At 38.9% G+C, this 14,389-nt stretch overlaps 1 protein-coding gene across 2 annotated transcripts in view; it reads left to right on the forward strand.

Annotated features, from left to right (window-relative positions):
- The first annotated feature begins 4,956 nt into the window (after nt 1–4,956).
- The window catches only part of b3glcta (beta 3-glucosyltransferase a), an 89,380-nt gene continuing 79,947 nt past the window's right edge, over nt 4,957–14,389 (forward strand). Inside the window, exon 1 of one of the 2 annotated variants that reach the window (XM_008426260.2) lies at nt 4,957–5,207. In XM_008426260.2, coding sequence (XP_008424482.1) covers nt 5,144–5,207 — 64 coding nt within the window. In that variant the 5' untranslated portion in view covers nt 4,957–5,143. Of the gene's footprint in view, nt 5,208–5,446; nt 5,711–14,389 lie in introns of those variants that run through there. The other variant, XM_017308173.1, reaches the window with a different exon arrangement.

A 14,389-nucleotide genomic window follows, 5' to 3' on the forward strand; every position in this document is an offset into this window, starting at 1 on the left:
TCAGTATTTTCATTATTCATGTCATTATGAAAATGGATAATTAATAAATGTCTTCATTCTTTCAAAACAGCCAGCCTTTTAATTTCTAAGTGAGACATCGTAGTTCAATTGGTCTGCCCTTGGTTTAGGTTTTTGCAGTGACAGTAAGAAATGTATTAAGTGGATTCAGAAGATTTACCCATGCAGATAGAAATCTATACTTGAGCATGTCAGTGGCGAATATAATAATTCCAGAAGGATATAAAGGTAACAAGCATGCAGGGTGGGTGTCATTGTCTTGAAAAAAAGAAATCCCCCACAAAGTTTGTCATGGAATAAGAATGGAGGGAGTGTGGTGTGGTATATAATGTGGGAACCTAACTAGATTCTGCACAGTCCATCAAGTAAATTGTCAGCATGGTATTTATTTTTTGCTGGTCCGATCGTTCATGGAAACGATATCCATGGAGATCCTGAAGCCTGCAATTTATCATCGCCTGCCCACCCACACAAACACAGGGATGCACACACCTGAACTCCCCTCATCAATCTATTACATGGGAAGTATGGAGGGTGTGCAACTTCATGAAAGCAAGCATTAATTACTTGAAGGGAGGCTCTACACATCTAATTTGTTTTTTGATTACAATAACTATTAGCACTTTGCTCCACTCTAAAACATAATTACTCTCACACTCACAACTCGGGCTGCATGGGGACTGAATTATTCAGGGAGAGCTCGGTAAATACGAGCTTCTACAAGGGAAAAAAGGTCATCTTGAAATTGGTAGACAGAGATATAATACAACTCTTTGTTTTTACTGTTGTGGGCTGCACAGTGACACAGTTGGTAGAACTTTTGCCTTGCAACAAGAAGGTCTTTCTGCAGGGAGTTTGCATGTTCTCCCTGTGCATGCGTGGGTTCTCTCCGGGTACTCCGGCTGCCTCCTGCAGTGCAAAAACATGACTGTCAGCTTAACCAGTCTCTTCTATGTTCTCCTTCGGTGTGGGTGAGTGCATGCATGATTGTTTGTCCTGCTGGTCTCTGTGTTGAGCTGCAATGGACTGGCAACCTGCCCAGGCCAGGGTGACCCCGCCTCCCTCCTGGTGACTGCTGGAGATAGGCACCAGCACCCCACGAAATCTCAAGCGTGTAAGACAATGGATGGATGTTAATTACACTGTTATAAAAAAAAACATTATTAAAATAACTTAGCTGCTCTAGAAAAACTGAATTTTAGAAGGTACAGTATAGTTAGGTATGAATCATATACTCTGGCAGATTGTAAGCATAAAGAGTACGTAATTAAGCATATGAGAAGTAGTTCATATGATAAGCTCAGCAAACTTGAAGTTACACCAGGTGTTTGCTGATTGCTGCTGCCACTAGTCTGAAGGAGCTGAGAGGAGGTCATGAGTAGAGGGTGCTCTGTGACACGGAAGCTCGGCTTAGAGACCGCAGCTCCAAGGAGGAGCTGTGTGGACAAGGCGGCGCTCGGTGACACCAAGTGCTTAGTGCTTAGGAACCTCGAATGGCTGCTGGGGCGAGATTAAAGGATTTCTCAAACATGCATGAAAGAATCAAAGCAGCACTCCAGGGATGTTTTTGATGTGGGGATAACATTATAACATGATATGAAGCTCAAAAAAGTCGATTTTACATCATACCTCCCCTTTAAGATTTTTAGGTTATGTCCTGTCACTGTCTGTTAATTAGCTCTAGAATCCAGTGTGATGCGGTTTCAATCCCATTGTTTCCTGCTGTGCCTTGAAGCTGTTCTGATCTGCCGGAGCTTATCTGAATGATTTTTTTTTTTTTAATTATGTGGAAGTTGGCCTAAATGTTCCTGAATCAAATATGAGAAAATAAACCAACTGGCACTGATTGTGAAACAACAGTGCTTCTCCGAATGTGGTTATTCTGTCATCTGAAGAAAAAAAATCAAGCCTCATGTTCCTGTGACACTTCAGCTCATTTCTCAAGGATCATTACTTTCTCAGCTTCATTACAATGCTAAGAGAGGATCCTCATGAATAATATGCAACCCACAACTGTGAAAGCATAAAAAAACACAATGCAACTTTTATAGTGAATCTTAATGCCTCTGAAGAAAAGGCACTCACATGAAAGAGCATGATCAGAAAGGGCCTTTACAATGTGCAAGGACTAAACAGCTCTTATTACGGTTAATTAGACTAATTGCTATATTTGTGTTTAACAGTGGAAAAACATGCACTTGGCTTTCAGATATATTCACAAAACTCTTTTTTACAGTTGTACAAAGCAAATTAAAACTAAGATAATTAATTCTTTTTTTTCTGTTTTGAATGGTAGAATAACAAAGATGCCATACACATTAGTAGCAAGGACATAGAAACCTGGCAAGATCTTGGAAACACTCACATGTTTTGTTTGCCTTGTTCTGAATATGAATATCCCTAAAAGTTTAAATGAACTCAAGCAGTGTGAACTCATGTTCAAAGTCATAAAAAAGACTCATTTAGTGAAATATGTTCAGTAATGTAGCTTTAACTTTATATTTATAAAAAGACATTATAGGTAGAAGTAATATTGAACTGAGGCAGATTCACAGCTCCAAGACTTCAACAGTAAATGGCAGTCAATTATAAGCACAACAAAAAAAAAAAACTTTAAGAACTTTGAATTTTCTGCATTTATTGTTTCTTTTATTGTTTCTCCGTATCCTAGCACCATAATGGCCTCACCTACCCCTCGACTGCTTCTCTTTATTGTCTTCACTCTATTTCAGCACTGTGTTTTAACACTGTCACCTCTGACTGAGCCTGGCTAGTGGTTTATTATTAGCTTTGATATTCACTGCATTGTTATAATCCTCATTTGTAAGTCGCTCAGGATGAAACGTCTGCCAAATGCACACACAGCATCCTATTTCTATTTTGGTGTCCCCATGTTCAGGGTCCAGCTATTACAGCAGCATGCTGACTAAGTGGTGAGGTTAGACCACTTACCTGAAATCACACATGTGCTTTATTCTGCTTTATCTCTTTAGCTACCTCCTGGTCTGAATAATGAGGCCAGTTTGAAAATGCAGAAAAGCCTGCACTTTTTATGCAGGGAGCCACTTGCATCCTTAGGGGATTTCATTCTCATTCTTTCTAGATTCCCTTTTGAAAAGGTTAAATTCCTTCTTTTCTTTAAATGGGGCAGTTTCAAAATAATTTAGTAGTTAAAAGTCCCCAAACCAAGCAGGGATTTTTGAATTCAAGTATGAACACTTTTGTGTTACTCCTGTCAAACTGCAACATATAATTTTGAGAAATTTGTTGGTTTCGGCTTTTAAACACCATAGGGAGCCACATGTCAAGTAACTGAATGCACAGTGCTTTGCTTTCCGAAACCATTCAAAGTCTCTAAGTTCAGCCATCGAGAGCTTGTGTCTTACAACTTCTAGATGTGTTTCTGCTTCAACACACCTGATCTAAACCAATAATTGTAGCTCTGGCTGTAAGTTTAGAGGGGTTCAGTTAGAATGTGACTTTTTCTGCAGCCTCCAACAGGTTTTCTTCCAAGATTGTCCTGTATTTAGCTTCCTTACCACTACTGAAGAAAAGCACATCAATAGTATGTTTCACTGTAGAAATTGTGTTTTCAGGATCATGTGCATTATTAGGTTTGAATCGTGTTTTGCATGTACCGGTAGTCCAAAAGTTAGATTTTAGTCACCAAGCCATAACTATAAATTGTCCCTTATGATGGTTTCCTTTCAGCAGTGGCTTTCATTTTATTGTTTGGTCATAAAGCCACACTTGGTGACTGCATGACTTAACGTTTTCCTGCTGACATGTTCTCTCACCTGGGAACCTCTGCAGCTCCTCTAGAGTCACCATGTGACTTGCGACTACTTCACTGATCAAAGCTGTTGTTTGTCTGTCATGTCATGCTGTGCTATATTCTTTCTCTTTTTGGAAAGTAGATTGAACAACACTTCTGCAGCTTGGTTTATTGTTTTCTAATCTAACCCTGCTTCAAACTTCACCCCGTTTTTCTCTGATGTGTCTCACCAAAGTTCACAAACCAACCTCTGAGTCTTTACCAGAACATCTACGTTCTGTTAAAGATTGGACTCTTTACTAATTAGCTGATATAGAAAGGCAGATTTTATTTGGGTTATCAGATTTAAAGGGTCTGGATAAAATGCACATCACACATCTCAGGTTCTAAATTGTAAAAAAAAAAATATATATATATTTTTTTCTTTTCACATCACAGCTAAAAATTAAATTATTCACTGTCCCTGCTAGTTTTAGGAATAAAGTCACTTTTTTACTTTACAAGTTTCTTCTGACTTTAAGTATTATTAACATTTTGTAATGGCCAAGCCAGTGTCGTGTCTTCAAACTTAATTGAAGACAATCAGTATAGAGACCTAAACATTATTGTGATGGGACCAGGGGGCCTTACCCTGGTCCCGTGACTCAAATGAGTGGAGTTCAACAGAATTACAGTAGAAACATGGTTTTATCTTGGTTAAAAGAAAGAGAAAGAAAATCCTAATTGGCTCCATGACTGAAAAAATAATTTAAAATGTAAATCTACCAGGAATAAACAGCTTGGGGTCTAACTGTACATGCCATCATGCAAAATATAGTAAATAAAGTTTGAAGCTGTAAAGTGATCAAACGTGAAAAACATTAAGGGGTATGGCTTTTTCTGAGTCCACATAGTTTCATTACTTAATACACGGTTGATTGTGTTTTTGTTTTTTAAAAAAGGTAAACACGCACGGAAAAAACTGTCAGTGTGTACAAAATTCAAAAGCCCGAGGTAAATTAGTGTCTCTAATAATAAAAGCAGCTTTTAATTTCACGATAGCACCTGAAGTCAGCAGCATAAAGCATCGTGTGGGTGTTTTTTTTTTCTCCTGATTTTCTCCATCTGCTTAGACCTTCTGTCAGCTGAATTCATCCCGCCAGCAGAGCGCGTCCCTGCGCCTTGGACAGAAGCTTGGGGATGCCTGCTAGCTGAGCACAAACCCACTCCCCGTTTGCCGTGAAACTGTGACAAGGAATAACCCTGTCTTTTTTTTTTTTTTTATTGGGAAAAAAAAAATCCACCGCCAGTTTAGCCCATGCTCTGTGAGCTTTCTCCACCGCCTACACCAGTCACAGGACTCTCTTCAGGATGCTGTCGAGCAGCCCACACATCGGGCACAAAGTGGCAGTCTGTGGGATTTTTCTCTCCTTCCGTAAGTGCTCACTTTACTTTCTAATCCTTGTGTCAGGAGGTTCGGAGCAGGCAGCTGCGAGGAGCGTGCTGGCGGTCCAAACAGTGAACAGTTCGTGTTGTTTAGTTTCAAAAGGCGAAGCTTGTGTTTTGACAGAAGCCGAGCAGAGCATGAGCAGGGCAGGAGGACGAGAGCCGAGCGCATTAAGTGCAACTGTTTGAGAAGTGCGGAGCCATGATCCGCCTCAACTTCCTGAGGAGTTTCCAGGCGATTCGCACTGCTCGGCAAGCATGCGGCTCTCAGAGTGCTCCAAGTTTGTTCTGGAGTTAATCACAGGGCGGAGGTTGAAAGCTCTAGCACTTTAAATCACAGACTTTGTTTTTTTTTTTTTTTTTTTTTTTCGGAATGTGACCCTCTTTTCGCTCTGCTTCTTCCTGACACATCGACGTTCCGCTGGCAGGACTCACGCCCGGGGATCAGTGCACCTCCGCTGGTTTCCCCCCTCCCCGCTTCCGGGTCTTCAAGTGGGTTTTAATTTGTCAGTCGAGATCTGAGCTCTTAATTTGGTCATACAGTCGAACCCGTTTTTATCTTATTTTAGATTGGCGTGCACAGACTTGACCAATGCGTTGCAAAAGTGACTGTCTGCTTTATTGAGACATTGAGGCTCGCTTATTGCATTAAATATTATCAAGAAGTGATTTTTTATTAATTCAATGAGATAAGTAAAATTAATAAACTATATTGGACACTGTGATCATGTTAAATATCATGGCTTGCAGCTATAGAAAACCAGAATGCAGTTTCTCAAATATCACATTAGGCTAAAAGTAAAATCTTTATTGAGATATTATGATCTAAATGTTAATGACTTTATAGTTGCCCATCAGACAATCACTGGCACAAGGAAGCTTGGCATGAGCAGCTGCATGTTAATAGAAGATTAAGTGGAAGGAAGAAGTCTGGTCAAAAGAGGTGCCCATGATTCGGGAAGATGATTCCAAAGAGTTTGATATTCAAATGGCCAGTGTGATGTTTCCACAGCCATTGAGGATTTGCTGGTGTTTGTGCACTCTCTTTTATACATTGCAAAGTCAATGCAGCAGTTAAGGAGGTTTTAGAGCACTATGCTTTCTTCTGCTTAAACGCACCAATACAAACTCTGCCTGATCAGTCAGCAAACTGGCCTGATGTAAACCCCAGACTGAATCCATGGGTATCTTTAACCCGAGGATGAGCTGGAGGCCTCTATTAAAGCAACATGAGCTTCTTTTTTACTCCACAGGTCAATGCAGCACTGCATTGAAGTAATTAATACAAAAGAAAGGCCAACCAAAATATTAAGTGCATGTACTGTGCAATGCATGAACATACTGAGAGGGTCAACATTGTGGTATTAACCTTTTTTATTAGTTTAATGTAATGTTATTATTCCCATTAGCTGTAAATCATAATCAACCAAATTAGCAAATGTTTCAGATAAATGACTCTACATTTGACTTGTGTTACCAAAATAATGTATATGGTAGTCTAATTTTTTTATGCAGTGTCTAAGCTGTAGAACTGATCAAAATGTAAAACATCAAACTTACAATAGTGTGGTGTTTTACTCACAAACAAATGTTTCCTGCCAATTCAAAATTCTATACACTGTTACAATATATAGTGCAGAATATAGTCTGTGATGAGCCCAGTCAATCAAATTGGAGGGGTTACTGCAAAATATGTTGCTGCAATTGGAAAGTGGTTTGTACAGAGTGACTCGAGCGCAGTGTGGAGGTCCATTAGAGCCCGAGAAAAGAGCAGGAGAGTGAGCCAGGGAGGTGGGTAAAAATGTAGTTATGAGCAAAAAAAACAAAACAACAAAGATCTGCAGATGCAGATGTTGATTCAGGGGAAGAGTTATTATATGGGATATAATACTTTAACGTATTAAAGTATTATATCGCTTTTCAAAGAAAGAGTGACCCATATCTTCATCTTAGGTCTGAAAATGGACTGAAACCTTTTCTAGACCGACAAAATAGAACATAGTGTAAACAATATAGGAAATTGTGTACTTTTTTTTTAATATAGCAAATGTGTAAGAGCCTTTTTATGTTGACAGGAAAAAAAAAGATGCCTTTTCCACAGAAATCAGTCTGTTTCGCTTTGCTAAAACTTTGCATGTTTTGTTTATTATTGAGCAGGTGAAAAACTGCTTGGACACCACTGATGTACCTAATCTATAAAACCATACTATTAACGATGGTATAGTTTTTTATTTTAACTTTTTTTTTTTTATCCCTAATGATAAGCTTTATTTAATACTACATTCTCACTCTGGTGCTATCTATAATTTAACCAATGTCATGGTTAAAAGACTCATTAGTAGACCCTTTTCAGACATGCATATAACAAATTATCGCAATCAAATTAAGTATTAAATCAACAATTTCATTGTTTTCTTGCTCACCTTATGCCCACAACTCATTTTCTGAAATGTTGATCTTAAAATTCAAGAGATTTTGTTTCGATCATGATCACCCCCCTTTTTGCTCTGCTGTAAAAATAACTGAAGGCTCTTCATTACAAACTTTAATGATGCAGTAGGTTTCCATTTAGATGAAGATCATATCAGTTCAAACATTTACTGAAGCTGGGGTTAAAAATGAAATGCACTGCGTTCACTGTGTGCAGCAGTGATATTATGTCTCAATCGAGCATGTGTACAAACAGAAGCCCTCTTTACTTGCTTGGCACTGAACCAAGGATGTTTAGCCGGACGTCACACTCTGACAAGTCCGTCGCGACTCGCCCAGAACGCAACATTTATGGACTTGACCGTCGCAGCTCTCCTGAGGTTCCGGAGAGTGAGTTGTTTGGTGACAACAGGGTACTGCGTCTGCTGCTTTTCAATGATGTTGTCCGAGAAGTTTCCACCCACTGTCATTTCTGATGTGCACTGGAGCGGTTTGCAGCTGAGTGTGACTCAGTCTGGATGGGGAACGGCACCTCCCAGTCTCAGGCCACAGCACTCTGCCTCTGTTTGCTCGGAGCGCATTTCAATTGTGGTTGCTGGGGTGGCTCTGCAACGGTCGCATATGTCTGTTTATTCAGGCAGGAAATCATTCAGTAAACAAAGTGTAGATCCAACCTGTATCAAATGCAGTTTTTTTTCTTTAATGATATGTTGTTTTATGTAAATGCTACAAAATCCTAAATGGTTGTTGATGGTTGGTGGAGAAGCGGTAATGAGAAATATTAATTGCAGCAGGTTTCTTGCCAGATGTCATTTCCATTTCAAACATCTCCAACACGGTTGCTGCTTCAGCCTCCCTGTTTGAGTTGTAAATCGGCCGTTTTCTTTGAAGCCTTCCCTCATCTCTTTGCTATATGACAGATGAGTTCGGCAACAGAAAACAAGATGTAAGATGTAAGAGATGGCGGTGAAAGCTGAGCTGCAGAGCACAGATTTCAGAGCTCTTTCTTCTGACCCTCCGCTGTGGTCACAAGTTGTTGGATTTTAAAAATGATATCTGAGACAGTAAGCTGTGAAGCAGTTTGGTGTCAAATAATGCTGTACAAGATAATTGAAACACTTAATTTAATTAAAACATACTTAGAAATGAAGACATATTTCTAAGTATATGTCAATTATTTATAAAGTGACTTGACATTTACCCATTGGGCCTTTTCAGGCTGATGCTGGTTTACTTTGAGGTCTGACCTGCTGAATCTGATTTGGGGAATGTTGCATGAATGAGAATAAAATGTGTTGAAAGTTCAGTAATTGAGGTAGTATTTTTTCAATTCAGTGGAAAATTATGGAATTACAAGATTACCCTAGTTTATTCATCAAATCCTTTGTCTCTAATGTAGCAGACTGGTGCTGTTTTAAATCATATCAATACATCAATACTTTGTCAGTCTTATTAAATATTGACGAGTCTCAAAAGATCCCAAGATTGTTAATTGTAAAACCTGATAAATAAACTCCTAGTCAGGGAGCTGTTATCTTCTACGTGAACAAAGTGTGCATGATGAGATTTTACATACAAATATGATTTACTTGTAATCATGTGATCAAGGACTATATTTATTATTAGTTGCTCTGAGGTCAACCTTATAATAAATCATTACACAAAGAACATCACAAGCATATAATAACAAAGAGAAAATCTAACAACTACTTGAAGTTTTTAGGACTGGAAATGAGCATTTCCAATATTATGCTGAATTATGAGTGGAGATAGCCACCAGCACCCCTCATAACCCCTATAGGGATAAGGGTGTACATAAAATGGATGGATGGATGGATGTTCAAATTTAGAGTTATCAAAAGGTGCTGGTTTGGGATAGAAAATTAAAGGCGGAATGAAGCCACATTTGATCCATCAGTTCCTTAGACCAGAACACTGCATTATCAGAACAGTGAGAACGCCATACATTAAGATCCGGATCTCATTGTTTCACCTCTCAGTGAACCTGACTGGGTCTCCTGATCTTTTTTTTTCTGTGCTCAGTAGAAGAAGGAATCTCTGCCCAACAGCTGTTCAAACAAGCTTCAAAGTTGTCTTGTGGAAGAAAGGTAGCGGATCGGCTTTTTGATCCAAGTCTCTGAATGGTTTCCTGCTTTGGATCATTCTGAAGCTAAATTGGACACAGAAAAAAAATGGTTGCAAAGAATATCAGGCGGTGATGTAAAGTGCATTTTCACTAGTCTTTGTTGTGACTGTAAGTGACATTGACAAAGAGACAATCAGTCTGTCATTGAGAAATCCAGCAGAAACATGCAAAGAATCGTTGAGGAATTGGAAAAAGGATCTGAATGCTGTAAGGTCAAAAATATTTTTCTAGTGTGTAGTGAGAAGGATAGAATTATTTCCAGCATTAATTTTGAGGTTAAAAAATTGGAAATAAGCTCATATTTCTTCTGCTATATTTTGATAATCTTTTAAAGATCTCTGTTTCAGTTTTATCAGGTAGAAACCAGAAGGTAAATCTACCAAGGGGATTAAGAAGTTTGTGGTTAGCTCTACACAGAAAGGAGATTCTTTATAGTAAAAAAAAAACATTATTCTTCAGTACAGCACACAATAAAAACAACTAAATAATGGTGCAGTCAACAGTGTATGCAATCTTATCATTGACATGATAAATTTTTTTATTTTTTTTTACTTCAGCCGAGAAGATTTCTGGACCTTTTTTGCAATTTGAGAGGAAAAGCAAGTAAAGTTCTCTCTGCAGGCCAGATGGAGTCACTCTGGGTGATGAAATTTGGAGGACCAAGGCTCAAAGTAAATTTGCTCTCCGGCTGTTGTTACTTCCCTGAGCTTCCCCAGGCAGCACAGCCCTGAGTGAGCAGTTATTAACTAAAGAACAAATGGGTTTACATGCCATAGTTTAATTAAAAAAAAACCTTTTCTCTAAAATGTAATAGATTTTTTTTTCTCACCTGTCATATCTTGAACGAAAATCTCTTTATAAAAGCAAATTATTTGAAACAGCTCCCCCAATTAAAGACATGTGGCTGTAGGTATTAGACCTGCTAGTTTTAAAATAAGATTAGCTAGAACTGCCAGTAATAGTTCATTTTAGTTTCATCAGTTTCTCCCAAGACCGTATACTGATCATTTTCAGGCAAGGCATTGTGGGCTCCTTACATTAGTGAAAGCACATTAAGCTTCCCAGCAAGTCATGAAAGCAAATCAGGCTGTACAACAGCAGGACTGCTCCTCGGTGGAATGCAGGACTCATTATTACACCTGTGCTGTTCCTACGGTGACTCACAATGTCTGCAGGGAGGAAAGGTCTACACAGGTTCAGAATGTCTACCTAAAAAAGAGAAAACTTCATGTAAAATGTACTTTGTTTATTTGCTTATTTCTAAGTTGATGCCTTACATAGTCAGAGGAGTGCATGTTTATATTGTGATGTTCAAATAGCAGAGAGTAGATTTTATCCAGGAGGAGACTTCAGAAGTGAAATTAAGGTCTATTCTTTCTATAGAAATTGTTTTTCCAAGCAGTTGTATCTATAGACAGATTTTAGCTGAATGCATAATTGCTCACAATCAGTTGTATTTTTGGAAAATGAGATAATTTGTACATACATGTTTAAGATCAAATATCTTACATACTCTGCTTTTTTGTACATAAGGCATTGCTTTTGACATTTTCCTTTCAGTGCAATTCTCAAAAGGCTTAGGATCATACTTTAGTTAAAAAATATGCTTTTCGTGTTGTACAGAAAGCATGCATTTATGCAGTGTAGATCTCAGTTATTTATCTTGGAAAGACACCAAGGCATCAGCTTGAACTACACAGATGTCTGACTGATCTGTAAGAAACTCATGAATCTGATCTTCATGTGATCAGTGATTGCATCATCTGTGAATGGAGAAACAGTGTGGAAGTTTCTTCTGTGGGAAAAAGACTGAAAGTTAGTTATGTGCAGTACCAGAAAGCGGTTTAAAAATGAAGCAGCAGTGAAGTTGCAGTAATGTAAGCTTTTAATTTCCTTATGCTGCAGAACATGCTATATTTTGAAATGTCCAATGTTATATTGGAAATCTCAGTTAGGGTTAGTGTCTGTTTTCGTTAGAAAATGCACGAGAGATGCTTAGTGAGCCGTGATAAGATACAGATTAAAATCATTTTATCTAGTAAAAAACTTTACTGCTCTTTCACACATAGTGAAACGTTCCCTTTGTTCCTAATGTAAATTATTAATGACCACTGACAGCAGGAAGGATAGAAAAAATTACTTTGAATTTCATTTTATAAATGTTCTTAAAGACCCTGCCTTTTGTCGTACGACTGCTGGAGATGGACACCGACCCCTCTCGCGACCCTGCAAACATAAGTGTGTTCAGATAATAGACGGATGTCCTTAAAGAGAATAGAAATATGCTAAAATCAGCATTGACAGGCCAAAGCTCGACTAAAACTGTGAAATTTGTCACAGATCTCTGATTGGCTCATTACTTTTTTTTTAAAACTGTGGCCTTGTCAAGCATTTTTTTAAAAAAGATTTCATGTTGATGCTTCAAAGTGAGAAGCAGCACCCTGTTGGACCACGGGCCATGAAGGACCGAATGCAGAAGGCTGGGATAACTATTGATTCAACAATGCACTGCATTAACCTACTTTCAGCTTCAAGAGGAAGAGGAGGAGTTGCAGGAAGGAAGCTCTGTGATGTCATGTGAACCTTTAATACTCCATAACTAGGACAAAGATGCCCACTTCTGCAGCATAGCTGCATCAAGAGAGGATACCTCTTCCTCCGAAGGCAAAGTATTCAAACCAACCCTGCCTTCCGGCGAGAAGGCCTGCTCCTTCAACTCCAGGAACTCTGGATCCAAAATTATCTATAGTTTCCTGTTCTATGTATCCACTACCTATACTAGCGGTTCTCAACGTGGGCGGTACCGCCCCCCAGGGGGCGTTCAGAGGACTGCAGAGGGCGCTGGTGGACATTTTTACAAAAGGGGGGCGCTGGGATGCCTTTGGGGGGCGTTTGGTCGAAGGTAAACTTTACACCTTAAATGCACAACAATGCCAGTTTAGACTTTGAGCAATTTGGTAAAACTGTATTGTGAAACATTAAAACATGCTTGGCTGCAACTGTATCGATGGCAGCTCTTCTTCTATTCAGTGTTTGTTAGCTTCATGGCGCAGCTCCGCATCAGTTCAGCGTTACACCGGCTGATGACGCTGCTGTGATTCACTTTGTCTGGTATTTATGTAGGCTACATATGTTTTGGCAGTTCTGTGATCATGTCAAAGCAGCAATTTGTGTTTTATTTCCGTTTGAAAGCAAACTGCCCGCTTCCATGGAAGGACAACAGAAAACCGCTCTTATAAACATGTAATTACTAAAATCACGATGCCCTCACATTGTATTCCTCTGAAAAATTAACCCATTTAAATAAAGAAATCCCTCCATGGGTGATGCCACGATAGAGAGCGTTCATTTTATAGCGTTAACACGGTGCTGTAAGTGGTCCGGTATGAAACGGGTTTGATGGAACAACGGTACCACAGCATTTTTAATTTCAATAATTAGAATATCGAAATTGTTTCCGTTGTTTTAAAAGGTTTATGTCAGTCTGCCTTTTCACCATCGATATGCTGGCCCGAAAAAGGTTGAGAAACACTGATCTATACTATCTGGCTGGAGGAACAAACCTTGATCCTGGTTTATTCATAATTCTGCAGAAGGGACCTTGTAATTACAGCTTCCCAAAGATTGCTGTCGGCAAACAACGCTGGCTGCTCCTTCCCAAAGGGAGAACAGGTGAGATTTGCAGCTTTACTGAACACCATAGCTAAGAAAACGCCCCTATTCCCAAGCGGACGTGTTCTAGCCACGCATAGACACTGATAACCATTCTGTGTGTTTCTAGGATCTGAGATGACAAGGCGATTCTCGGTGCAGTTGTTTTCACCACCTGCCTCCAATAGGAAGCAAACGCCTGGCCAATTGCTGATGCTTTGGAGCATCAGCGTTTTAAGCTAACGTGTGCTAACCAACAACACTGCAAGCTGTTGGCCTATAGCTTTCCCCCTGGCTCCCAACACCGGCTTAACTGGTGTTATTTTTAAAACAAACCGTGGTCTTTAAAAATGTGCATTCATACTGAATTGTGACATTGTTGCATATTTCTTTGTTCTATTTTTTAAAATCAATTTTTATATTTTACTGTTTTTACTTTTAGTAGTTTTATTTAATAATTTAATATTTTTTTACTTGTTTCAGTTGAGTGTTACTAGTTTAGTGACTTTGACTGAAGAGTTGAATTCTCTCTTGTTACGTCCTGTATTTTGTAGAGAAGTTGTCTGCATTTAAATCCATGCCTGCTGTTCATATATCAGAGATGGACTCATGACTTCAGCCATTATTTTTAATCCTAAGGGTTATCAGGCAGATATAAACAATAACTGAGACTGAACTATTTGGCTTTTATTTCCTTGATAATCAAGTGGTGACCCGACTTAGTCATTTTGATCTAACTTTGTATTTAATATTCCCCCTTTTTTCATTAGAAGCCATGTTACTTAGACTCCACAGAGATAAGTGTGGTTCCTATGGCTGATGGAGAAGCTTGAGCTTTAAAGTTGAACATGGCACATCTCCAGATGAGGCTTGTGTGTTTTGCATACATAACAGTTTTGAACAGTTTAAGAAGGTGGAAATCAATAGCATTATAACTACTGTCT

This window comes from Poecilia reticulata, linkage group LG13, assembly GCF_000633615.1.
Source record: "Poecilia reticulata strain Guanapo linkage group LG13, Guppy_female_1.0+MT, whole genome shotgun sequence".
In the NCBI taxonomy this organism is placed as follows: Eukaryota; Metazoa; Chordata; class Actinopteri; order Cyprinodontiformes; family Poeciliidae; genus Poecilia; species Poecilia reticulata.